The sequence below is a fragment of the Lissotriton helveticus genome, chromosome 6, assembly GCF_964261635.1.
Source record: "Lissotriton helveticus chromosome 6, aLisHel1.1, whole genome shotgun sequence".
Classification (NCBI taxonomy): Eukaryota; Metazoa; Chordata; class Amphibia; order Caudata; family Salamandridae; genus Lissotriton; species Lissotriton helveticus.
This window is the reverse complement of record NC_136067.1, coordinates 517,679,747-517,707,374: the sequence shown is the minus strand read 5'-3', so window position 1 is coordinate 517,707,374 and position 27,628 is coordinate 517,679,747. Positions and strand designations below refer to the sequence as shown.

The window sequence follows — 27,628 nt, the reverse complement described above, 5'->3', positions numbered from 1 at the left end:
GAACAAACTCCCCCTTCACCTTCGCCAGATCCAGCCTGAATTTGAGTTTCGTAAATCTCTCAAGACCTGGCTGATCAGCCACCAGGACTAGTCAGCGCTCTTGCTCTGCTCCGCTTTCTGTCTGCTGTAGCACCGGGACACCCCATTGGGGTAGCTGTGCGCTTAATAAATGCCTTATTATTATTATTACTGGGCTATCTTTCACGGTAGTGGATTTACCATGTACGTCTCTGCTATACATTGTCTTATTTCCCAGTTTTCTGGCCATTTTTCCACACTTCTGCTTTGGGTTCATGCAGTAACACTATCAAGGGGAGTGTTCTCTTCAGGATACTTGCTTCTTTGGTGCCGGGACCTTTAGGTTGGTCCTGACTCTTTCCCCTATTGTGCCAAGCTCCATCTCCTCATCTCTCTTGTGGGGGACCGTTGCTCCTCCCGGGCGAGGGTCAGATGTCCCTTGTGGCCCTGGACATTGTCCTGTCCAGTTCTGCTTCCACATGACTATTGGTACTTTTCGCGTTACCCTAGTCGGATGTACGTCGTTACAACGCATGCTCTTACAACGCATGCCTTTACGACGCAACTTTTACAACGCAAGTCGTTACAACGACTTGCGTTGGGGGGCGCTGGATAGTGAATAGTTTAATTTACTACTCCAACTCCAGTCCCCGTGGATAGTAGGGAAGGTGTTGGATAGTAAATTAAAACTATTCCCTATCCTAGAGCGCCCCCCAGCGCAAGTCGTTGTTATGACTTGCATTGTAATGGTTGCGTCGTAAAGGTACTGCGTTGTAAAAGTTGCGTTGTAAATGCTGTTCCCCCCTTAGTCGATTATTGTGTTACGCTTCATTTTGGAGCACATTTCTTCTTACTCTATATCTGCTCTGTGCTCTTACTCGGCGGAATCATGCCGGTATCGTTCCTTCATGCGGTGTCCGTGGTCGTTGACCCGGTATGCTTGTACTACGAGCTCTTATGTGAGTGTCCGGCTTGCCTGGTGCCCCTTTTTGCCGGTTGCCTTCTTACTACTGCGTCTCTCGCATCTGGGCTGCTCACGCTACTCTTTAGGAGGGTTTTTGCTATATTTCGTGTGGTTCTAGCGTCATATGCTTATGTACCTTCCAGTCTTCCGCACGTCTATCGCTCTTACTGTAGTCCTGTTTTAGGCACTTCTGCTCGTTGCCATCGGTCCTTTCACATGTTTGTGACAGACCGACTATTTATTGGCGTGTCTTCTGTCTCTGGTACTACCGGCACTTTCTGGCCATGGGTTGGCATCCTGCCCATGCTGTCGCACGTATTTAGCTGGTGCAGGTTTCAACAGTGCTTCTTTCCGCTGTTGTGCATACTGGACCGGTATGCGCTAACTCTGTCATACCAGTTGCCATCTCTCTGGGTTTTACTTACGGTCAGCACGCCGCATCCTGCGGATCTATCAAACCCTAGGGTCAGTTCCTCTTCTTTGCGAAGTCATGAACTCTCCTTTTCACGCCAACATATCTAGTATGTGTTTTCTTTCTCTCACCCGGTATACATACAGGGGTTTTCATGCTGTTCTTGGACGGCTTGTGGTGCTTTTGCATCCCACTGTTTTTTGCTCTTTTCTGAGCTTCATGGTCTGGTGTGGCTGCGCTGACTTGCGGTCCCCAGCGTGTTGCGTCATCTTGTTGACGGCTATGTTACCTCGGGAACTTGATGGGGTTCAGTTGCAGACCCACCTTCCCATGGGTATAGCTTTGGTATCTATTCTAAGTTAAGGAATCTGCGGCTAGATGTCTCTATCAGATGAACGAGTTACTTACCTTCGGTAACGATGTATCTGGTAGAGACACAGTCTAACCGCAGATTCCTTAACAGAATATCCCCAGGCGTCAGACTGGATTCAGAAAACTTTCCGCAGAAGCACCTCTGTGCGCCGGGGCGCATCATTACTGAAGGTAGGTAACTCGTTCAATAGGTTATATCAAGAAGGGCAGAATACAAATCTTACTTAAATAGCATTTGTTTGATCACTCCATTTGTCAACTCCCAATTTAATCAGCCTTCACAGCATGGATGTTGTACTACCATGTTTGGCTGTAGTGACTACATTCGTTTTTAGTAGTAATTGCATTATATTTTAAATAATTTATTTTGTAATTAAAATTTGCTTTCATTTTAAGTTTCGAAAATGTATTGAGACCATTTGTAAGACTTTATGACATGTCGTTGTGTTATGGTTATCAAATCTTCTCAGGTGTCCAGTGCTGAAGAGCAGTGCTCTTGGGTTACACAGAAATTGCAAGAACATTTGACAGTGGTTCAGGACATGAAATGTCACCTCGATAATCAGCAGCCCATCAGCAACAACCTGGAAACTTTAAAACTACAACTGGAACAGTTGGAGGTGAGCTGTGAATTGCTGTTTTTTACTTGTTACCAAGTATGCCTTGTTATATCGCAATGTTTTGTTGCTTTCCCTTCAAATTTCACCCGAATTTAAAGCTGATCACCAGTCACTGCTTTCCTTTGTGGTCATTACACTTGTCTTTCCCCTTCAGAGGCTTCTGCTATTCCTCTGGTATAACACGTATGTGCTTAGGTGAACAATAATGCTGGCTGCTGTATTTGCAATTAAATGAGAAATTATTTGCAAGCACTGGTGTGAAGGGGATCGTGCAATACAATTATGGTTAGTGGATGACCTTACTGCTTGACACTATAGAACATGAGCCCACTTATCCAAAAAGCTTGAGACAGCCTGCAGGATAGATTGTATAATGCGGGCAGCAGGCAATGTAGATATCATAAAGACATTGCAGTTCTTTGCAGTTCTAAGCTGTTTTAACCGCTTAATTTTTTTTCCCAAGCTGGCAATATGGCCCAATAAGCTTAATGCTCTTAGCTGATGTCTGCAGATCAACTCAGCCCAGCAATCTTCCAAGGACAGTAAATTGACTAATTGAGTACCATTCTATTGGGTAGTATTAACACCTGTTTTTTACAGAGTTTACAAAAGGTAGAGATGAGTTATAAAGCAGGGAATATAAAACAAATGACTGCCGCATTCCTCAATAGTCAGTGATCACTGAACACTCTCCCTTTTAATACCCTTCCAATTGCTTTGGCGGCCACACCTGAATTCTGGTGCCTCCCCTGTTAGTAGGTGCAGAGGTATAAGGTAGCTACACCTAGCTCGTGGTGGGCATCTCTGTTATGGGATTGCCACTGCTAGTTTTTGTGGGCATGGTTGGTACAGCGTGGTTATCAAACCTACTAACTGTTTGGCATTCCTAGAATAATCTGTACATCTCTATAATCAGTTAGCTACCTGCTGCCACATAGAGACCTGTCAGAAAAATACAAGATCCTATTTCTGAGGTTAATTAGTTTATTTTATCATGAATTCGTAACTGTTGTTTGAGGGCAAGATCTGTGTACTTTGAGATAAAGACAAGCTAATGTTTGAGGAAAAAATGCATTTACTAAAATTATTCAGTTTTTATTATATCGCCTTATTTCATGCTACATTTGAAGATATGTATTGCTGATGTTATTTCCTTGGTGCCAGAAGACAAGGACTACTGTTATTTTGTGGTTAATGTAGAGGAATCTCCTCATTTTTGATGATAACGTTTTATGACATAATCATTGCCACTGCTGTCTGATGTCTAAGACTTTAAGTTTAGTATATCCTAAGGGGGTGTCTACTGCAGGGACATTTAAGATCTTTGTAACCTGGGTGACAACTCTGTTGTCTTATACAACTCTGAGGGATAGCCTTGCTGTCTAATACCGGAGATATGTGTATCTGTTTGGTTTACAAGTAAGATGCTATGTGCATTTTGTAGTACTATAGGTGAGCTGCCAAATTTCACAACCAGATTATTTCAAATGCTTTTAATACATATGTTTTTTCCACCAGCTATTTAAGGAAGAATGGACTCAAAATGCAGCTTTTGCCTGCATATTTTGAAAGTTTTCCTTACCAATTTCCTCCTAAACCTCCTAGGTCATGATGGACTTGCTTGCAAAATCATGAAAATATTAAAATTTTACATAACAATCCCTTCAAAATTGTCTGTAATCTATAGTCTTTTGGGGAATTTAGTTGGAAGTTGAGCTATAACAAGCATCATTTAGCCTCATGTTTCAAAGTATTTTGGAGTCAATCTTGCGCTCTCAAACCCATTTGGAAATTACATACTTGCTCTCTTTGCTTGCAGAGTCCATAGGCCTTGGGCAGCAATTTACTCCCCAACACTTTGAAATTCACTGGCTACATTTTCACCCTGCTCTCTGAAAGACAACAGTAACATTTAAATACTCTAAGCATTATGTGCATGTGCTTTGCATTGCTTTGCCCAATTGACACACTAAAACCACCATTTCATCTCAAAGCAGACTTCTCTACTTTTAGCTTCCTCTTACTCACACAACCTAACACCAAATACAAGATCCAAGAATACAGACCGTTCTTGTTGCAACACCCAGCCCTAAATATGGACCAACCTACCCCCAGCTAAGATCAGAAAAACGCACCTTATTTTTCTTCTTCAGAGATGGGTAATGCCCTTCCCATCCAACAGACATTACAATAGCCATAGAAGCACAGTGGCAGCATCATGTCTAGCAGTAAATGGCGCATGGATTACATAACTACTAATCATGTAAGCACAATAGTATTAAATAGGTTACTTTGTGTGTGTGTAATTAACAATTTAAATCACATTTTAATTGCAGTCATTTGAAACTGGACTGACAGCAGTGTCCAGCGTTCTAAGAAAAGACCTGAAGTTGTCAGAAGAATTCATAAAGATGATGCACAAAGATGTCCCAGCTGACCGACTTAAAGACCTGAAAATAAGTCATGACTGTTTACAAAAAGCCTTCTTTGTTGTCCGTGAGATGTCTTCAAAGCGAGCAAAGCAGATTGTCTTTGCTGTAGACTCTGAAATGGTAGGCACTGTTCAATTTTTGTATGCAATGCATGTGTTAAAGAAAAATACAGTTGTTGCAATAATTTGAAATTGAAATGTCAATTTTTTTAGTTCTTCTGTCACCAAATCTTCCAATTTGGCAGTTTATTACTTATTCTGAGTCACTGCGAAATACAGTGGTTTGTCCAGGTCTATACCGTGCCATCGGGTGCGGAAGCCCCAGAATAGAATTCAGAACTATTTCAGGTGTGTAACTCTGTTACTAGACCATATTTCCTCTCGAAACAGAAGGGAAAATGCAATAATGAAGCAAAGCTTGAACAAGCCATAGGATGATACTGAGCAAACGAAATACAATATTATATACAATCTGAAGGGACTGATCAATTGTTCCAGTATGCAGTGTAGTGTGCTGCATGAACAGCAATACTATATGTTGTTTTTTTAATCCTCTACAAGGAGTCTTTGCAAAGTAAAAGGGGCGTACATATTTTTAGTTGCTCAGAGGCAAGGAGACATTTCGGCCACAATGTCTTCACTGGGCTAAATTAGGGATAGGTGTCCGAGTCATTGAAAAAAGCATGTAAAGAATAGATCCTGAGGGGGCGTTTGTGCAGTGTTGTCCACCCTGAAATGTGATGGGCATGGAGACCTTATATCTCACTGAAAGAGCTTATGTTTCTAAAGAGAAATAAACCAGCTGTTGTCCAAGGAATCAGAGAATAGTTGAACGAAAAGGCAACACGTGGCACAGTGCACACCTGTAGAACAAACCACCAGAAGATAGCTTGGAGTTTAAATGAGCTCAATTAGAGTGCCAGTAGAAAAACAAAAAGGCATTGGAGAAAGAGTGAGTGAAAACCATTCTGCAAGCTCTCTGGAAAGTAATTATTTAGTCGTTCTCTCTACAGCTCAGCCATGGAATAATAAACCTTTCCAACTGGAACTGATGAACACGGTATCAGAATTATGCCACAACTGCATTCAGGTTGCAGTTTAAAATGCTTTCTTTGTGTTCCATAAACATATTGGCAAAGTCATTGTACTTTGATGGTATTAAAAAAAACTAGGCTAGTACAGGTAGTTTAGCCATAAAAGGGCATATGTTCAGATTTTCGGATGAAGAAAACCAGTTATTGGTTAGACCAATGAGAGATGGTAACAGTGCAAATGACAGATGACAATGGATCAATGCACCCAGTCTCTAAAGTATGATTTACAAGCCCAGAGATTCCACACATAAAGTATAAATGTGTAGCAGGAGTAAGATCAAGTCAACCCATCTCTTTCTGCTCTCCAAACATGGCACTCAATGGCTTACTTTGAATTTTGAATGGAGCTGGAGCACCATTTCATAATTCACAGCTTAATCAAGCTTCACTTCTACTTTTGTCATAATCTTAGACATACATGCCATACATCCCTGGATCTAAACATGCTAGAATTTGCAAAGAGGGCCCATAATCTAATTACATATTAACATGAAATAAAATATGATAGCAGCATCAGATGTTGAGGGAGCTTAGCAGGCCTTAGAAGACACAGTGAAATAACATGTCACGTCTCAACACAATAAAGACACAAATAGAGGTGATAACTTCAGGGTCTTATGTCATTAGTAGCCTATTCCTTCCTGGTTACAGAGTTTATCAGTTGCTGAAGGTGGGGAGGAAGCGTAAAGTGTCAAATCAAATTTTGAATCAACATTGATTGCGGTGAGAATCTCCAACTCTTCTCTTTCACATTTATGTTCTTGTCTCATATAAATATCACTCTGCAAGATCAGGTGAATCAAAGCTGAAAAATATTCAGGATGAGCAATTTAACTCCCTTAATATCTTCAGAAAGACCAGTTGAAAGAAGTTCCATCTGAGTTCCTCCTACCTAAACAGCTTCTGAAGCTAATGAACTAAAACGGGTTATAGTTGTCAAAGCATCATTGAAGTTTACTGAAGATCATAGTATCTGATGCCCTAGCACAATCCACAAATGACTACCACCATCTGCTGTAGTTTCTAATCGGACGTTGATGATTTTACTGATTTGAATAAGAGATCTTGGCACAACTGGCTTATGCATATCTCTCACAAAGCGCCCCAGGAATTTACACCATCAGTGATTGTTTTGAAGGAAGCAACAGTGATTACACTATCCCTAACACATCTTCAGCTTGCAGTCCTGCTGACACTTCTCTGGGATACCATCAAAATGATCCTTATTTAACAATTCTTATCCAACACCTAGATACCAACCCTTCCCATTCTTGAACTGCTTTTTAAAAAACACTTTGAAATTTCATCATCTTCAACTTTGCCTGCCTCAGCACATTCTTCTTGCTAATATTCACCTAAATTGCCTTATACTATATCAACTGAAACAACCTTCTCACCTCATCTTCACCATCATTTTCCTAGCTCCTTTTTACTACCATTTACACATAGCTTTCATGGATCAGTATCTACTTTGCCATATTAAATAGAGTTATCACTCTCTTCCATCTTGCCTCCAGGGCTTTGCAGCTAACAGTCAAATCTGCAAAGGGCTACACCTATAGCAACTCCCCTGTTTGGCCTGATTAGGCTGTGGCCCTCACTGTTCTACTCACTCACCTCAATAATATGTCAGTCGTCCTGTGTTTTTATTATCTTCTCATCTCGCCTATCCTCATCCTCCACTAGTCACACAAACGTTTTTCTCTCAAGCACCTCATGCCTGCCGGGCTTTCTGTAAGAAGGTCATCTACATCAAAACATAAAACACCTGCTCCCAAGCTTTCCAGCCATCTCCTTCACACCCTTTTGTAAACATACCCTAAACGCTCACTCAAAACGGATCCATACGAATCTGCAAACCTGATCACACATAACACACATAACAAACCAGGCATCCTCTTCATTGTAGAAGCCTAACTTGCTCCCATGTTGGCAGCATCTTAGATGAACTCATTCTAGACAATTATACAATCACCCTCCAATGTTATGTTGTGTTACGCAATGTGTATCTGTTTAGCACACAACTCATCCCCAAGGGGATCCTGACACTGAAGCAGAAGCTGTATGACCGTCGCCAGGGTCATAGCTAGTTGAAGAGCCAGGTCTTTAGCTTCTTCTAAAGTTCAAGAACTGAGGAAGAGGCACTGATGTGCAGGGGTAGGCCATTCCAGGCTTTAGGAGTGAAGTAAGAGAAGGCTTGACTGCTGGATCTGGTTCTGTGTATCCAAGAGATGTGTACGTGTAGGAGTCCAGCTGAATGAAGGTGTCTGGTAGGTTTGTGAAAGTTTATGCAGTTATTGAGATATGTGGGGTAATGTTGTGCAAGGCTTTGTATGTGTACGTTAAGAGTTTGAAGAGTACTTGTTTGTGGATTGGGAGCCAGTGTAGCTTTTTGACCTGCGGAGTGACGTGCCTGCGGGGTGGGAATTTAAGAGGGAGCTTCGCCGCTGGGTTGTGAATGTTCTGATGTCTATTGGCCAGTTGAGCATTGATTGCAGCATAGAGTTTGTTGCCGTAGTCCAGCTAGATGGTGATGATGGCTTGGGTGATGGTTCTGTGAGTGTTAGTAGCTCGAGCTCGGCGGACATGGGTAGGTCTCCCCACGCGGACACTTGAGATTGGAGCTATACTTAATGGGCTCATCCCTGTTGTTCGACCCCGCCGATCCCTCATGTGGTAATTAACCCTTAACCATTAGGCATAGGAATATCCACAGAGGTAACCTACACCGCATACATGATACTAGCATGTTTTTCACGTTCCTCCCTTTTTTTCTTTATTTAAGGTCCTGATGAATCGCGTGTAACTAGACACAGTGCGAGAAACATGTCGACCACCTTCACTTCTAGTCTCCTCTAGGATCACAAGCATTGATCTGTTGAAACCTAGCAAGCTAGTCCCACCTTTTAACCGCAGCCAGGGGACCCCCAGAATAAAGTGAATTCCGGTACCCTTTGCTACATTTTAACCTCCTTAGCACATCACTATACTATTTTGCCCACACACCCCCACTTCACCAAAAGGCTGTCGGATAAAAAGATCTCCGCCAAAGCGCCCCTCTTTGAGGTGAGCCCGTCGGGGATTGCACCGCCTCCCCGACGAGGAGCATACGCCGATGATGAAGCATGACACCCTTCTGGGTGTGTGAGGCAAATCCATCCGACATAATGGATGCCCCAGGGTGTCGCACGAACACCATTGGTCACGCCAGTTAAAACTCGTCTATCCCTCCATAGGAACAGTTCAGCAGCCCCCTCTTTGCTTGTCTATCACTGGATACGGACACAAGCTGTTACTGGACCTTCCACCCTTCCGGGTTGGTAAATTGTGTCTGTTGATCTAATTGATCACTTTTTCTCCCTCCTCTTTGTTAAAAAAAAAAGTGTTAGTAGGGAGCCATTGTAAGATCTTGTTGACCATCAGAATATGGAGCCTCCGTTCACTGGGCCAGTCATGGTGATATGGTTCTCAATTACTATTCCGATGTTCATTGCATGGGTTGCCAGGGGGGCATGGGTCTGTGTTCAGCAGGCCACCTGATGGAGTCTCTGAGTGAGGTGTCTTTGCTGAAGATTATTGCTTCCATCTTGTCTGTGTTGAGCTTGGGCAGTTAATTTTCATCCATCTAGCAACTTCGGCCATGCAGGCAGAGAAATTGGCCTCAGTGTTTGACTTCTTGGCAGAAAGGAAGACTATGAGCTTGCTGTTGTAAGCGTAGGATATGTTAATTGCCTGGGCATAGATGGTGCTGGCAAGTGTGGTCATGTAGGCGTTGACCAGAGTGGGGCTGTGTGAGGATCCTAGTGGAACTCTGCAGATGAGATTGACAGCGTCCAAGGTGAAGGGGGCCAGGCAAACCCATCACACTGATATAAACCAGGGAGTTACCATACCACCATCTATAGTTTTTCCATGCATGCAATAGGTTCTCAAAACCTTTCTTCTCAACACTTGTTTGACAGACTGTTGCATCTACCTTCATTGACACATTTATTTTGAATTATCACTCTCCCAGACTCAACACACGTCACATTTCTAACTCTTCTCTTTAGTCTCTCAGTCCAACCACTCTAATTATGGTGACTTTAGCCTCTTAAGGGACCACAACACTTAAGGCTTCAGAGATTGCTTCATCTACATAACTGCCTCAGTCAGACTTGCATGTTATGTCAATGTTCCTGCATATTCTGAAGGCAACAACCCTGCTCTGGTGACATTTGCCTTACCTTGCCTATCCAGACTTTCTAGACTTGTCTGACATACAGCAGTTTCTAATTATATTAGTAACCTTAGGCTCCTATAGAGCGGACAGTACAAACCATCTGCAATAACCAACTGGCCATTTAGGAATTTCCATTAGATACTCTCATCCAAGCCCTTACACTAGCACAAGGATGCTCTCCATGCTGAACAGTACCTTCCAGACCTCGGTATATACCTGTGTTCCTTTGGTTTAACAAAATAGTAGCCACCATTTTGCAGGGCTGATAAGCTGCCCTCTTGCAGTCCAACATTTGCTGTGCAGAAAATGGACCAATACCAAGAACAACGCATGGGAAACAGTGGATATAGGAGTGCTGGTGAGTGGTTTATGCAACTGCATGGTGGGCAAGAGGGAGAAATTGCCCTCACAGTACTTTGGAGATGAAAAGCACAGAGTCATTTGTTGTGTAGTATTGCTTTCACCCCACAAGTAAATCAAACCTAACCTTCAGAGTGAACCTAAACATAATGGTGGCCCTTGGGAACTGTGCCATGGAATAGGAGTAGATGTAACGTGTATATTCCTGGTGGAGATATGACAAGAGGTGCCAGTTCAACCCTGTGATCTGTATCTGGTACTTTAGGAAAAGGTTTTTGCACAAGATTTTAACAGCAAAATGAAGAAGTACTCCACGCATCTTCTGATTTTGGAAATATGATGTATTGTACAACTCGTGGTCAATCTAAAATGTAAAAGATCGACAACGAAGCAAATATTTCCAAGTTTGTGAGATATAAATGTTCACATACATGACCAGCTACTTAAGTCATCTAACTTAGGGCTTTAATTTATGGTGCACCAATGTAAGAGTTGTCGACCCTGCCAGTGGACATTCGTCCTCCCAAAAACACCTCCTCCACCAGACACAGCTGCTGCACATATGGCAGGAGCTGCTCTGGAGGAAAAACAGTGGTAGCCGGATCACCATGCCATACCCGCACAACGACTTGTCATCACTTGGGTTTTCAGACATGATAACCTCAAAGGGAATGCTCCGTCTCTAAGGAGCTAATATTGGCTGAGCCCTTCCATTATAGAACATTAAAGTATTTCTTTTTTTATGTGCAGTATGATTCATAGTTACTATATAAGTAGCTGGGCCCCAGTTTATAACACAAAGCCAACTATATCAACACGCTCAGATTGTAATGCATCTTCTTCACTCTATATTTCTTACATATTACAATTATACTTGTTTTTTTAGATTCCAGATTTTTAAACCTCAGTTCCTTCTTCTAGCCAGCATAAGGGTTTCTTTTAACTATGAAATTATTAATTAACATGATTATTTTGTTTTTATTTTTAGTCTAAGCTAACAGAATCACATCAAGAACTTTTAAGCAGGCTCCAGAAGCTCTCAGATTGGATAATAGAAAATGGTGACTGTATGCCGAGCCCTAGTGTGGCTATTTTTGAACTGGCAACGATGAAAGATACTGTGCAGCTTCTCAAGGTATGCAATAAACATGGAAACGTAAATGCTTATGTTCAAAAACGTAAACTGGTTGAATTTTCTACAATTTAAAAAAAGTTTCTTGTAAATGTTCCTAATAGTTGCACAGTGACTGTCCTTTTAGGCAAATGTTTATAATGCCCACGCAAAATAGCTACTATTGTGGCAATAATTGCAGTGGTACATTTTCCAAAACACATAAAGTTTGTTTTCGTTTTGAACTTTACTAATGGACATATAGCTTACCATTTTTGTTTTAAATGTATGTTTGTTTTGCTTATAGAAACAACCAGGTCTTTTATAAATAATATGATAAAGGCATATGAAGCACCATACGTTTACCCTCTAATTAAAGAAGCAAAGACCGTTTCTACGTAACAATACAATCGTAATCATGAATCAACATGTCCTTTGACTTACTTTCTGTTACCAGATCACCACATTAATAATTTACGCAATTGTATTTGACCCATAGTTCCCAAATATAACTTGCAATCAACTTTGAACCTCAACATAATTAAGTAGTTTTGAGTGTAATATAAAGCTATTATGTGCATGGAGCATGGCTCGAGTCATGGTCTGAAAGGGCCGTCCCAGGAACCTAATAAAAAAAGGGAGGAGGGACGTTTCTAGTGCACTCTCTTGTACCCCCTAAAACCTCACAGACCTGATAGCTTTATTCGTAATTTGTTGACTATCTAATATTGTTTAATAACCATCTACAATAATGCCCTGCCTCTCATTTACCCATTTCTTAACTTCATCACTATTTATCTGTTTTCCCAATCATTCTGGAAACCAGCCATGACTTACATCCCCCCCATTATTCAATTGCTCACTCCAAGTTCTTCCTTCAGTCAGTAATCCGGTATATTGCTGCCTTTTCTTCTTAAGGTTTATTTTGCTTCTTCACCTCATTTTGTCTTTGTGATCTAGGGGCTTATCATTTGGTCTTTTTCTGGTGTCTCGCTTGGGTGTGTTCATAGCGTAAGTGTTCATTCCCTTCTTATACATCTCCAGCTGAATGTTTAGGATCGGTGCCACCACTGTTTTGCTTGAGATTGGTGCATCTTATTGTGGTATTCAACGGATATTCCAAAGGGGTACAGACATTGGTGGTGATCTTTCTTTGTTTTCAGTTTCTCTGTAATGGGCTAAATTGTTAGCGCCATGTCTGGGTGGTTTTTGTGACATCTTGAAAGAGAGCTTATTTGAAGCCTTGCATCTTGCTGCACTCATAACTATTTCTGTAGTCTTTAAGCTATTAAATGTTAGTGGGATGTCTCTCGAATTCCCTCATATCTCTGCTGTGTTTTGAGTTTAATCTAAATCAGGTCATCACCTACTACTTCAGAGAATAGATTTTTCGTAAATATTTCCAGATTGACTCCTTCTTCTCCTTTTTTCATGCCCTGCACCCTAATATTCTTGCTTTTTCTGTAGTTGTTCAGGTCTTCACACTTCATAGATAATGAGTTTGTCTGGGTTTGGAAAGTGACCAGCTAGCTAGGGGTGTTACTTTTGTTAATTACAGCTTTTGAATTTTGGTTTCTGCGTCTACGACTCTGGCATTCATTGAGCTTATATTGTTTCGAAGCGTGACAGTCTTTTCCCTTAGATTAGCTTGTAGGTCGGCAAGTATCTTGGAGACATCTGTCTTAGTATTTTTTAAATTCTCTTTAAAAGGCCTGTAAGTTGGCCAATAAATTATCCTTTATTAATGCCATTGTTGTTTAAACTGTTGGAGATTCCTTGCTCGAATGAGATTTCATTACATTGCGACGGTGTTTCGAAGAAAGCTTTGACTTTTTGTTGTGTCTGTTTCTTTGGCTGCATGTGCAGTGACAAGTTGCCAAGCAATATAAACAATATCTTCTCAAGAAAAGCCACTGTGTTGTCTTGAATAGGCTCTACAGCTCCAGGCTTGTTCACTGTTCCACTAACGTTGAATCGAAAATCACATATTCCTTGAAATGTTATGTAAATCCCAGCAGCCAAAAGAGATCACATAAATATGTATATTCCTTTTACCATCCAGAGGTTTTTGTACCAAGTGTATGTGTCATGTGCCTTTGGGCACCTCTGTGTTAACATGTAGCAGCAAGACCAGGCAAAATGGCTCAGAGTTGTGCATAAGGGAGAAATGCCATTTTTAGCATACATACTTTGAAGAGAGGTGCAGGGCAAGATCTGTAAGTTATACCCCCACAATTGGCGGTTTTTGAACAGGCGGTTATCCATGATCTGCAAAACTCGAGTCTGGAACAACATCATAATTTTTCTAATTTGTCTAACTTTGAAAAACAGGCTCTTAAGGAACTATCTGACAATAAAGAGATTATCCTGAAGCCGGCGGATAAAGGTGGGGCCACGGTGATCCTTGACCAGGAAACCTACCGGAATGAATGTATCCGCGTACTTTCCGACTCGAGAACTTATCACAGATTGATCGAGGACCCACTGATACCATCACTAGGGAGATCACCATGGGGGTCGAGGAGGCTCGTATTAACGACTGGATCACAGGACATGAGGCGGAATTTTTGATAAATAAACACCCTAAGACTGCGTACTTTTATGTCTTGCCTAAGATTCATAAGGCAGCTAGACCCCCTCCCGGGAGACCAATTGTCTCCGGGATGGGGTCACTGCTCGAACCTCTTTCACAATTTTGTGACTTTTTCTTTAAACCCCTTGTACAAAAACTTCCTGCATACTTGAGGGATACCCTGGATATTCTGAACCTCCTCAAAGATACCCCTTTTGAACCCAACACTGAGTTTCTTATAGGCCTGGACATAGAGGCTTTATACACCAACATTCCTCAACTCTCAGAATGTTGGAAACTATTTTGTTTGAGGAGGAATGGCGATACCACACACCTAGAGCTTTTATTCTACACTTAGCGGAAATAGCCTTAATGAGAACATTTTTTTAATTTGAGGGCACGATGTACCTACAAACCCATGGTACCTCCATGGGGAGTGTCTCTGCCCCCAGTTTGGCTGGATTATATGTGGGGGCATTCGAACAACTTACTATCTTTGACACCACAGGCCCTTGGTTTTCTCATTTGAGGTTGTGGCGTCGCTACATTGACGATGTCTTGGTGATTTGGAGGGGTGATGAGACATCTCTGGGTTGTTTCCTTGAATGGCTAAACAAGAGAAACCCCCTCCTCCATTTCACCTCGACCGTCACTAAGACCAGCCTCCCCTTTTTGGATTTGCTGCTTGAACCTAGCGAGGGCATTCTGAAAACTAAGGTTTTCCACAAACCTACAGACAAGAACGCGTTGCTGGCATACGAAAGTTTTCACCCAAAGTCCCTAAGGGAGAATTTACCTGTGAGCCTATTCTTTCGGATACGCCACAACTATTCAGATCGTGTATATTTTGTCACAGAGGCCAATGCTCTAACACTGAAACTACAGCACAGGGGGTATCCATTGAATACCATCAAGAGAGCTAAGAAACAGGCACTGAACGCCAACCGTGACTCCCTTCTTGCCATAACTACTAGACCCAAGACAAATAAACCTGTCTTTGTTTCTACCTTCAATACAGCATCCCAGCAGATTAGACAACTGGTGTTGCGGAATTGGAAAATTCTAAACACAGGGGGGTTACACATGGAGAAGCCTCTCTTCTCGTTCAGACGAAGCCAGAACCTGAAGGACTTGCTAGTCGACACGAGACCCAGAGTTACGAATGCGACCATGGACATCGTGTCAGTGACTGGTCTCCCTAGACTGATGGGCCATACTAAATGTGGTTCCTGCAGCGTATGCACTTTGATGTCCAACACCAAACATATTGACTTGGGCCTTCCCACCCTCTGGGAACAGAGATCCCACACCAACTGTAATTCCCAGGGGGTGATCTATCTTATCATATGCCCTTGCAATACATTTTATGTGGGGATGACGAGTAGGAGGGTGCGTACAAGGATTACAGAGCACCGGAGTACAATAAGATGTGGCAGGTCAAACACCAGACTGACAGCAAATTTTTTAGAAATGCGACATTCTGCTGATGAATTAAAATGGACTGGCATTGAGAAACTGAACTTAAGTAGGCATATGGCAGATGAACAACGCATTTTACTTCATCGGGAACAGAAATGGGTTTACCGCCTGAGAAGCCATCTTACAGGTCTTAATGATGACATACCTTGGCAATCATTTGAAAGACATTAGTCAATCCATAGCCAATAGGGTGGTATAGCAACACTAAATGAACCTGGATATTGTGTTGCACCCACTCGGGATTAGATAATTGATGGTGATGGCTACTGTATCTGTTGCCTTGTTACCCCACTACAATCGGGACTAGATATATACATCCTACTTTACCATGCTACCTGCTAATATTGTCACTGTACACTGTCGCAGGGATCCCTCTATACTTTTTTACATGGCGGTACACTTGGTTGTTGCATTGTGAGATATATATAAAAAATAACCCTGTATCATCTACTGTTTCAGGCGATCTGAAGGGACTGTGATTCCATATTTTTATTGACTGTGATGCTGTCTTAAACCACCATTTCAGGCAGTTTGCGGGTTTTGACTTTAAACTCCAACCTATTGTGATGCCTTCTCCTTGTAGAACCTTTTAAGTTGAACTTAGTCGCATCGGTCAATTGGTCCGGTTGCTTTTCCGGCACCCGCGACCTGGAACTCAATTTCCCATGACTACCGTGGTCTCCACGTCGGACGTATTGACGCGGAGCCACGTGATACGCGTAGTACGCAAACCGATGGCAGAACACAGAGGGTATTTTAACGAATTCCGGGAAGCCGCTGTTACCTACGCGGCGACCCGGAAGCAGGGAGTCGTACGAGGTTTCTCCCTCGGAACAGTAAGGAGTGTGGAGGGGGGCTGGCAACTGCTCTATCTTCTGATGCGGGCGCTCCTCTATGGGCTAACGCTGGGTGACTACGTTATGCCTGGCTCACTTACATGTTGTCATTGACGCCTGGGTTTTAGGCTCATCATCTTTCGAGCTTGATATGATAAAGCGTGTTGGGTGCTATCTGTGCCTTGTACTTTGTTCCCGTGCATACAGGTTGTGTTCTTGGGACACCGACCTGCAGGGCGCCATGTCGAGTTTACATCTTCAATGAACTCGGTGAGTACATGAACGGGAGTCACGTTGCATGTGGGTTATATATCCTGTAAGCTAATACCACTACGGGATACACGTTCCGGACTTATGAAGATATGTAGATTTCTGTTTGTTTATAGCATTGCACATAATAGTTGTTTGATTCAAATTGGTGGGTGATGAATACATTATCCCCTTAAGCTACATGAAACGGACCAATTCTAGGATTTCTCTTGTCAAAATCAAAGGGGTGGCTGAATAATATTGGGCACACACCCTTTTACAATATATTTATGTAGGATTATTATCATTCCAGTTTTTGTTTCCCGTGTTGTTGGGATCCCCTCCACACATGTTGATTCAATTGGAATCCTGTGTGATCAGTTATTTGGCACTTTGACAGAACTACGGTTTGACCAATAGCAGGACTGGTAGCAACATATGTCCTGAAGAAGACCGAGGTGACCTTCTTGGCGCAGTAAGTCGGTCAAAACATGTTGACACTAGCGGTATCAGGAGGGTTGTTTTGAGAACTTTATTTTCTCTTGGAAACACTACCCATCCTTTTTTTCCTTTTAATCCTGGTTGTGGAACCTATTAATAAAGTTTTGTTTGGTATCCCCAAACCAGTTTTAAACACTTCCCTATTATCTACACATGTTGTACACCAGTTCTAGTCACAGGGTGACATTCACTGATCACTTTTTGTTGAGTATATATGTTGTTTGGTTTTGTATTGTGTCCTTTGGTCTTTTATGTTTAAACCCCTCCCTTATGCTCCGTCCAGAGTGTGGCTACACCTGGGCATATTGTAAGCAGACCCGATGATGAAGCATGTCACACACTTCAGTGTGTGAGTGAGGGCAGTATTTTCAAAACAGTTACATTTGTTCTGTTTTGTGGCGTTATATGTGGTTCCTTTGAGTCTCTCCACCCCTCTGTGTGTGTATGATTGTGGTTCAGGGGGTTCGGGGTGGTAGAGTTGTAGATACGGTTGACCCTCTCCCCTTACTTGTGTTGAATAAGATCTGTAAGTTCACATACCATTATCAGAATTAAAGTTTCACTTTTAATAGAAATGAAATATCCACATACAGATTTCCTTGTCGAGACATTTTCCAAAAGCCTCTAGTCTGGATGAACTAGCTCAGTCAGATTCTTAAAACACACTTTCACGTTCTAAGATGCCTCAGAGATAAGTTTTGATATGTTCTTGTGTTTCACGGCAGCTTGCGCGGGATGGGACTGGCCTCGCTGTCTTGGGTACTCAAAATATAACCAAAGCTAGTTGTATCTTTTTTATGGAAATGTACATTTAATCTGAGACACTACTTCCAAAAATACTGTTCTGCACACATTAAGATTATATAAAGCATAATTTGGGTTGGGGCACTCCTGCTACAGTTGGAGCTCTCCTCTCGTGTGTCTGAAGAATACATTGTGTACCTCTGAGGTTATTGGGGATCTAGCTAACATGGAAAAGTGACCTAAAGGGGTGACACTTAACATGATCTGACCAAGCAGTGTATTTTAGATCCTTCAGATGAATACAAACAAACGTCAAATCTACTGTGTATTCTTCAGTGAGTTTGGGTAGATATAATAGTTGTGTGGCATAAAACCTTATAGTTGTTAATAAAGTTAAAGGTTCGTAGAATAGTAAGAGTATTTGCTTATATGTTAAGTCCTCCAGATACAGTTAACTGTTGAAAATGTGATTTAATGACCATATCAGCAAATCGAATGCAAACACCAAATTACATATGTGTGTAGTAATATATGACCTTTAAGTATTTTCGTAAGCACAGCCATATATTAAGATAAGTACTTATATGTAACGATATGGCATTCTATAATGTATCTGCAAGCAAAGTCAGTGACTGAAACTGGCAAAGGGTAGATAGATGGATGGACCAATTTATAAAAAGTGCTCAGGTGGCACTATTCTCTTGCTCTCGTGATATGAAGAAATAAGAGGTTGAAAACAAATTTCAGAACTATACTCAGGCAGTGATTGCTTTAATTGGTAGAATAATAGGTGCCAGAGAAGTTGATAAAGATGAAGTTAGATGTGCGTTGCATACCTGAGTTCAACCAAACAGCAAAGTGCTGAGTGAACAATAAACTGGAATAAGAGAGAACATAGTTTAAGGGCCCGCATAGATTAAGCAATAATAACCAAGCAAGGTCAATGTGATTATTTAAACTGGCCAATTGGCTAATTAGCTTTTTAGTCCTTATAATAAATTAAGGAACTGTAGCACACAATGCTCTAAGGAAGAGGTATTCAACATATGTTGAGAAGAGGCAGAGCATTGCTAGAAGTTCAGAAAATCCACATATGATCCGTTTACAGACAATGATTGGCAAAGTAGTCGACTCCAAGTTCACATCAATGCTAACCATCTCCTGCACATCTACCGGTCTGGCTTTAGATCCTTCTGCAGCACAGCTACCTTTCAAATCATACACAGTGCTCTCTTGTTTTTTTATTTTATTTTTATTTAAAAAGTTCTATATAGCGCTGGCTTGACCCGGAGGTATCAGAGCGCTTTACATGAGCATGAGATCATAGTTACAGGTTACATCGTTACAAAGGTTACACAGTTCTTAGAGCATGGCAACATAGTTACTTGTAAGGTCGCGATAAACAATAAGCACAAATACGTAAGGGGAAAAGAAGGCAAGGTGAGAGATTCAGGGGAGGGGGTTGGAGTAGGGGAAGTATATAGATAATGAAGGTGGAAAGAGGAGGGGAGGGTGAGAGACACAGCATAGGGAGAGGAGGGGAAAGGTGATGGGGACACAAACCGGTAGACGAGTCAAGGCAACGTCCAAAGTCCAGTAAGCTGTGATCCCAGGGGAAGTGGTATCCCTTCCCATTCTCTATTGCGAGAGGTTTCCTTTACGCAGTGGACTCTCTCAGAGGGGTCTCTGAGACTCCAAGGCCTACATACTGGATCCTTCCCCAAAAAGGGGAGAGGGAGTGCTTTGGCAAGGGGTGCCATACCATACCTCAAGTGTGGGTGTCTCCCTTGGCGCAGTGGACTCCCTCAGCAGGTTCGCTGAGACTCCAGAGTATAAATATTAGATCTTTCCCCAACAAGGGGAGAAGGAGTGCTTAGTCAAAGAGCACAAAGAACAGGGGGTAGGCAGAGTAGCAGGCAAGGGGAGAGATTCACGGGAGAGAGGATAGGAGCTAGGGAAGAGACAATAAAGAGAGACGAAAAGAAGTCTGTCTAAAGACCGACTGGGTAGGTGACGACCAAGGAGGGAATCCACGGCCCAATTCCCCTATAGCTAAACTAAGTAGCTCCATCGGGCATCAGACAAAATAGTTCAGTCTCAAAACATTGAGAGAGGAGGGAGGGAGAGACATAAATAGAGGGAGGATGCAGTAGGAGACGACAGGAAGTGCAACAATGTGGTTCAACAGTATACTAGAAGAAGATCAACAAGTAAACATTAAATCAAACAATCAGCAATACAATTAGGGGAGGAGAGAAAAGAGAGAGAAAGTAGTGGGGCGTAGGGGAGGAGGGAAAGTGAGGATAAGGGAAGAGAAAACCGTAGAGACGAAAGGAAGTCTGTCTAAAGACCGACTGGGTAGGTGATGACCAAGGAGGGAATCCACGGCCCATCTACCCTATAGCTAAACCAGGTAGCTCCATCGGGCATCAGACAAAATAGTTAGGTCTCAATACATTAAGAGAGGAGGGAAGGAGAGATATAAATAGAGGGAGGATGCGGGAGGAGACGACAGGAGAGACGGAAGGAAGTGCAACAATGTGGTTCAACAATATACTAGAAATAGAACAACAAGTAAACATTAAATAAAACAGTCAGCAATACATTAGGGGAGGAGAGAAAAGAGAGAGAAAGTAGTGGGGGGTAGGGGAGGAGAGGAGAGAGAGTGAGGATAAGGAAAGAGACAACCGTAGAGACGAAAGGAAGTCTGTCTAAAGACCGACTGGGTAGGTGACGACCAAGGAGGGAATCCACGGCCCATCTCCCCTATAGCTAAACCAGGTAGCTCCATCGGGCATCACACAAAATAGATCAGTCTCAAGTGGCATATAGGCCAGAATAAATCTTTATAGTCATAGATCATGGTTGCCCAGTTTTGTAGCAATATCACCAATGCCTTTGTGGTTTATGGAGTCATAGGATGAAATCAGGCGCATGGTATGTTGTAAATAGCTGATAAATAAGCCACTCCAAGATGGCTGCTAGCTTATCCAGCGATAGTATGGCTCAGGGGCGCTCAGGGGAGTAGTCCTATTACTCTTTCCATGAATCATACCTCTCGGAGTGTAGTCCTATGTCGCTGTAAATTGATGTAGGGTCCAGTGTTTTGTCTCAGGGGAGTAGTCCTATTGCTCTTTCCATGAGTCGTACGACCCTTAGTATAGTCCTATGTCGCTGTCCATAGATGTAGATTGCAGTGGTTCGTCATTTGTATCTGTTTAGTGGCCTGTTGTGATACGAATCCTAGGTCTTGTCTCTGCAGTTGGTTTGGGGTAGGTAGTCCTTTCTCTATTTAGTTAATTGTGCATGCCATTTTGGAGATGTTGTGCAGTTTTCAGCAGGCACACAAACAGGGGCTTCGCACTGAACACCGGACAGTCAATGTTGTCAATTGCACAAGCACCGAGTAGCGCAGTCAGCGAGCAAAACACAAGGGGGGGAGACTCCCAGGTCATGGCTGGTACACAGGGGTAGCGAGGGTCTAGCTCATCCATCGACAAATCATTGTGGCAGCCAGTTGCAAGAATGATGATGTGGGCACCTAGTATGGAGGGAACACCGGGCTGATCCTAACTACAGTGTGTCCAAACACTGAGCCTCGTTTCCTGGGTGCTCGCGGCTGGTGGAGGCGGGAGGGTTAGTCTCTGTGAGTTGCGGGGTAAATCGACTGTCCACAAAGGTAGCCTCAAAAACAACGCAGAGTTCAGGGCTGATCCTGAGCACTAACATGACCTGCTGCGTGCATCAGATGACTTGTCTTATTCAGCTGGTGGAGGGAGGGGCGGTACCTATTTACGGCTGAGTCCATGCCGTGGTGATCGAGGGGTCTGCTAGCTGTCGTTGTGATCCAAACCCTGCCACCGGGGAATTACTCCTGCGTCCCGCTGCTCCTCCAGGGATCCTCGGGCACCCCCTACGGCAGCTGAGCAGACAGCTGACCCGGGCTATCGGGCTGTAGACAGGTCCCAGATCGAGGAAGGAGACAACAGACCGGGACAGTCTCAGCCGGATCCTGGAAGTAGACGTCCAAGATCGGGGAAGCATTGCACCGAGCCCCAGTCAGCTGCACCCGTAGACCTAGAGCAGCTGCAGGTCCGGAGACTGGTCGACTCTTCATGAGCAGGCAGATCTGTAAGCATAAGTGGACCAAAGCTCCTCACCACGGACGATCCAGTGCCGGGGCGCCATGCAAATTCGGATTAACAACACAGATGAGGTTGTCGATTTGGACGGGGCAGGGGCGTCGCGCAGAAGAGGCGAGTCCTCTCCGATGTCTCGGGCGACAATCCCAGTGCCAGTCCAAGGGCGACGAGTCGGACAGGTCGAGGCGAGACCTTCCTGGGGTCTCGGACAAACAGCACTAATCCAAGGTCTCAGAGGGCGGATGGGGTGCGGGCCTCAAGGCGAGTCGAGTTCTCCCGTAGATCAACACTGCCGGTGAGTGTCTTTCCAAAGATAGAGCCGAAGTCGTGGTGAGCTATATCTTCGTGGTGAGGAGTGCTGCAGGGTGGATGGCTGGGTTAAAGGGGGATAAATACCGTTTTGGTAATCCCCAACCCGGGAGCTCTAAGTCTGAGCCCCTACCTGGTGGCCATCTTGCCTTTAGTTTTCTCTTGACTTCAGATGAAGATGACGCCTGCCTCCTGATATTGCTTGAGCTCTCTGCTGCCTTTGGCACTGTCAGCCATCCCACCTTCATACACACCCTGGAGTCTTGAATGGAATCCATTGGCAGTGTCCTTCACTGGTTTGTTTTATCTGAAAGAAACAGGTTAGTATTAGATTCCTTACCTTAGAATATCCCCAGGCGTCAGTCTGGATCCGGAAACTTTTGCGTAGCAGTACCCCTGCGCGTCGGTAGGCGTCGTCTGCAGGCGTCCCCTGCGGCTCCGCGTCGTCGGCGTCGTGCGCCGTGATGACGTCGCTGGAGTATATAGACGCCGCCTCCGCGCGCTGACGTCAGTTCTTCTTTTTTCCGCGCCAGTTAGCGCAGATCCGAAGAGCAGTACTCCGGTCTTTTGACCAAGTTTTTGTTAACTCTAACTCTTTCTCCAGGTGCCGGTAGGATGCCCGGGTTTAAGAGTTGCGACGGGTGCGACCGCATGATGTCGGTCACCGACCACCATCGACTCTGCCTCCGGTGTCTGGGCGCGGACCACGACGTGGAGTCCTGCGTCGACTGCCGGGCCTTGACTAGTAAAGCTAGACGGGAGCGGTCATTTGCCAGGCGGCTACGTGGGCCTCGCTGCACACCTTTGCGAGGCACTACTGCCTGGACAGTCAAGTCCGGAGGGATGGCTTCTTTGGCCGTTCGGTCCTCCAGGACTTTCTGGTGTAGGTTTGTATTGGTTCGCAGACCCACCACCGGGGTTGGTATTGCTGGGGTATCTATTCTAAGGTAAGGAATCTAATACTAACCTGTTTCTTTCAGATGAACAAGTTACTTACCTTCGGTAACGATATATCTGTAAGAAACAGTAGTTAGTATTAGATTCCTTACCGCCCCACCCATCCTCCCCGTTCTGCGAACTGATACCTAGGGTTAAGGACATCCCTTTCAGGGCCCTAGTTTCAAATGGCACCAGTGTTAGTTCTCACATGGCTCTGCGTGTTCTGGCGCGGAAAAGCTGTGTGCAAAGAACTGACGTCAGCGCGCGGAGGCGGCGTCTATATACTCCAGCGACGTCATCACGGCGCACGACGCCGACGACGCGGAGCCGCAGGGGACGCCTGCAGACGACGCCTACCGACGCGCAGGGGTACTGCTACGCAAAAGTTTCCGGATCCAGACTGACGCCTGGGGATATTCTAAGGTAAGGAATCTAATACTAACTACTGTTTCTTACAGATATATCGTTACCGAAGGTAAGTAACTTGTTCTTTCCTACCTTTCCAATCAACACTAGTTTTGTTTGCATGGGATCATCTAAATCACATAATCTCCTTATCCCCTTTGCAGTCCATAGGATTCCATACTGTCTCCTACCATCTTCAAACCCTATGTGGAGCAGCTTGGGGCTCTACTTACAGAAAACAACTGCAAGAGTCATCAATATGCCAATGACACACAGCTCTACTTTAAAGTATCCTCTTTTTAAGACACCTAACGCCCCTTAAAGTCCAGTTGCACATTATCCAGACTTGGGTGTTTTGCTCCTACCTTAAGCTCAACCCAACCAAGAAAAAATTAATGTTGTTTGCCAAGACTAATAAACAAGATTCAGTACAAACCTCGCTCAATGACATGAACCTTGACGGCAGCAAACCTCACCTTTCACTAAGTGCCACATCACTTGGATTCTCCCTAGACAACATCCTCAGCCTAACGGACTACATTGGCAAAAAAGAACAAAGACATCCTGGTATCAGCTCTCCTAAAGAAAGTCAAACTATTTCTTCCAGAAAGCAACTTCCGAACTGCTATTTAGGCCCTCGTACTGTTACTTCTTGATGGTGGTAATGCCCTACTCCAAGGCCTCTCAGACTCCACACCAGCACCCCTTGTATGCATGACGGAAGAACACAGGGAAATACTTAGCATGCCTTTACAATGTATTGTGCAACTCCCTTTTTTTTAAAAACACTTACGTTTTTACAACACATGCCATTACCATCCATTGTTTACATACATTTATATATACAAAAACAATTGTGGGGGGAGACCCTCTACACCCCCTAACTTACCTTAAATGTGTGGTAAAGCATGCTTTGTAAAGGCATAAACGTGGAAAAAACCTTACTGCCAAACCTATTTCCCCACCCCTTACGGGCATCCTACATGCCACAGCATATCTCATCCAGGTGCGGAAGAAATAGATCTCATTACCACTGTCTTGATGGAATTCCATTGGCTCTACTTGCTGGTTTGCACCATTTTCAAAACCAGCTGCATCAATTAAAGAGCCATCCTAACCAGCACCCCCATTTATATGACAGACAAGCTTACCATATCTGGTGGTTTTCAGTACCCCCTCAGCCATGACACCATCTGTCTGCTGACTAAGAAATGTAAAAAAGAAAAGCAACACAGCAGGCCTTTCCATCTATTCATTCTATTCCAGGATCTAGAACAGCATCCCCATACCCATGAGGCAGGAAAGTTGAAGACTAACCTCTTTCAAGAACACTAATTCAAAATGCATGATTTGTCTACAACTGAGCTTCCTGTTGTATTACTTGCTTGCCTTTAACCATGTACAGCAGTCCACTGCCTTTTGGATATGTTGGCACTATAGAAATACCATATACATACATAGAACCATGATTGCAAAAGTAAATCATTTACATACAGAGCTAGAGTGAAAATGAAAAGCAGCACAGGTAAAAATGTTGAAACCAGCCCTTACTCTTTTCCTTTCTCCTTCTTTCCCGTCTCTCTCATCTCTCTCTCTCTCTTTCTCTCTCTCTCTCTTTTTGTCTGTCTTTTCCCTTAATTTTTTTCACCTGTTGCCATAAACATGAGGAGCTGGAGACAAAGACAGTGTCCATGGACCCCCAAATACTGCCATTCAGTGACTCTAAACCTGACGAAATGTGAGATAAAAAAATGACCAGTTTAGCCCTATTTACATAGGCAGTGGTTATCCTGAAACTCTAGCCACTCTGACATGTGCCTTTTGATGTCAAGATATGAATTAACATTGTTTTGCTTTCTAGGGAGGTGAGTTTTTTGCCTCTTCCATGGGAAGTTGAAGTGTGCACGCTCTTTTTCTCATGCCCCCTTTCTGGGGCACCTTAAAGGCATTCAAGAAAATAGGGAGTGTGGAACCAGCTAGATAGTAGAGAGATATTTTGAAATGAATTATAAACATGCCCACTGTTTTCAGTCTTACATCGACAAACACTATCCGCAGAACTGAAAAAAAAGATGGAAAAGCCCTTTCCACAAAAACATGAGACATAATTGAAAGCACTGTGTACAACCAAGTTGGGGACATTGTGTGTCTGTCGGGCAAATCCTGCATCTACATCTTTTTAAGGACTTTTTGTCCACTAATAAGAAAGCATCAAACTAGTCCAAGAACACTGCATCCTTCTTCAGACGTTGCCTGTGCCCGCTGCTCCCAAAGCATTACATTCCTATTTATGCATATCAAACAATATCATTAGGCCAAGTCAAACTGATAATCTTGAGTTGTGTTCAAAGACTCTCTGTGACTTGTTGTAACTGGGAAAGCCTTTCCCAAAGAAAGCAACAACTCAGCTCATTTTTCGAAGCTCATCTGTAGTGTCAGCTTGTTCAGTGTGAAGCCGAGGTCATCTAAAACACCTTGACCTCGAGTCACACTAACATTTTCCTAAAGCTGCAGACATCTGTAGGTCCCTAGAAGAAGTGTTTATTCAATGCAAGTTTCATTGTATATTCATACATCTCATCCAGGCGTGAAAAGCTATAGCTGTGATGCATCATATGGAACCAAGAAATAATTAGAAAAAAACACAGAACCCCATCTTTCTCTCACTCCAAGCCATGTAGACGTTGTCATTTATTTTCGTATAAACTGATTCTGCGCTGAATCAAAAGCATCAGTATACACATGCATATCCCTCACCCTTCTCTCCCAGAGCCTACGGGAACAGCCAGGGTCGTTAACCATCCCTTCTCATTTGCTAAAGTGTAAATAAGTTAAGAGCCTTGAGTCTAGGTGGGTACACTGCGGGTAGAGTCCCTTATGTAAGGTAAGTAAGCACGGGACCCAAGGTTGTCCCAAAACCTAACCCTCCAGCATGGAATGTGCTAATGTTTCTGTTGCTTAAAGGTTCCTGAGCTGTGAATACCACAAAGCAGTGGTTGGAGATTCTGCTTTCTTATATTGGGCTGCTGTCATAATTGTAGCCGCCTCCACAGAACTAGCCTACCTGCTCTAATCCGGTATCATAACGCCTTTAGTCGCACCTCCAACAGTTTTGTAGGAATATCTCATGGAACGTAAAAGACCAGAAAGCTTCGAAGATCATTTAAAATTTCCATCCAAAATGTGGTAACCAATGTGTTTGGCATCTCCTTTTGCTTCACATCCCCTCAAGTATGTAGGGGGTTCACACTAAGGGAAACGTGGAGAAGCGTGGCTCAGTGGTTAGAGGCGGCAGACCCGGAAGCTGAGATCGACCGTGGACCAGGGTTCGATTCCCCGCCTCGGCGGGTCTCGGGCTCAAAAATTCCACGGACTCGACAATTCTCGCTCCGGTGCCCACTCGAATCACGGGGTCACACTCTGCAACTCTGGGCAATAGCTTGCTTAATCTCCACTACGGCCCCTCGTGGCGGGATGCCTGGCTTTCACCTTGTGGATACCCTGCCGGGGTTTCTCACAGGGGAATACCAGGATGGGTTCCCTAAGCAAGCGCCAGGATGCCCTTTGGGTGACAGGTTTGCGCTATATAAGTACACCTACATTTACAAAACAATATGGAGTGTAGCCCGATAGCGATCCCAATCTAATAAAATTTTATAATATGCTTCCCTTCCCAAAACACTATGTGCACTCTGGTGAAAATCTTTCCGAATGGTCAACCACTGTGTGTCTGAGAGGGTCATGCCTATTCTGTCTCTAAGTATTTTTAATGCATTCTTTTTATCGTTGGTTTTCTTTTACCTGGACATCATTTTATTATATAATGAAATGACTTAACTTGTGTGTGC

At 43.5% G+C, this 27,628-nt stretch overlaps 1 protein-coding gene across 2 annotated transcripts in view; it reads left to right on the top strand.

Moving 5' to 3' along the window:
* The window catches only part of DST (dystonin), a 1,569,532-nt gene that overhangs the window by 933,078 nt on the left and 608,826 nt on the right, over positions 1 to 27,628 (top strand). The window contains exons 38-40 of one of the 2 annotated variants that reach the window (XM_078647975.1): positions 2,237 to 2,386; positions 4,723 to 4,938; positions 11,482 to 11,628. The exons of the other annotated variant lie outside the window; for it this stretch is intronic. Of the exons in view, the coding sequence (XP_078504101.1) occupies positions 2,237 to 2,386; positions 4,723 to 4,938; positions 11,482 to 11,628 (513 nt within the window). The remainder of the gene's footprint in view (positions 1 to 2,236; positions 2,387 to 4,722; positions 4,939 to 11,481; positions 11,629 to 27,628) is intronic. 2 annotated transcript variants of the gene reach the window in all.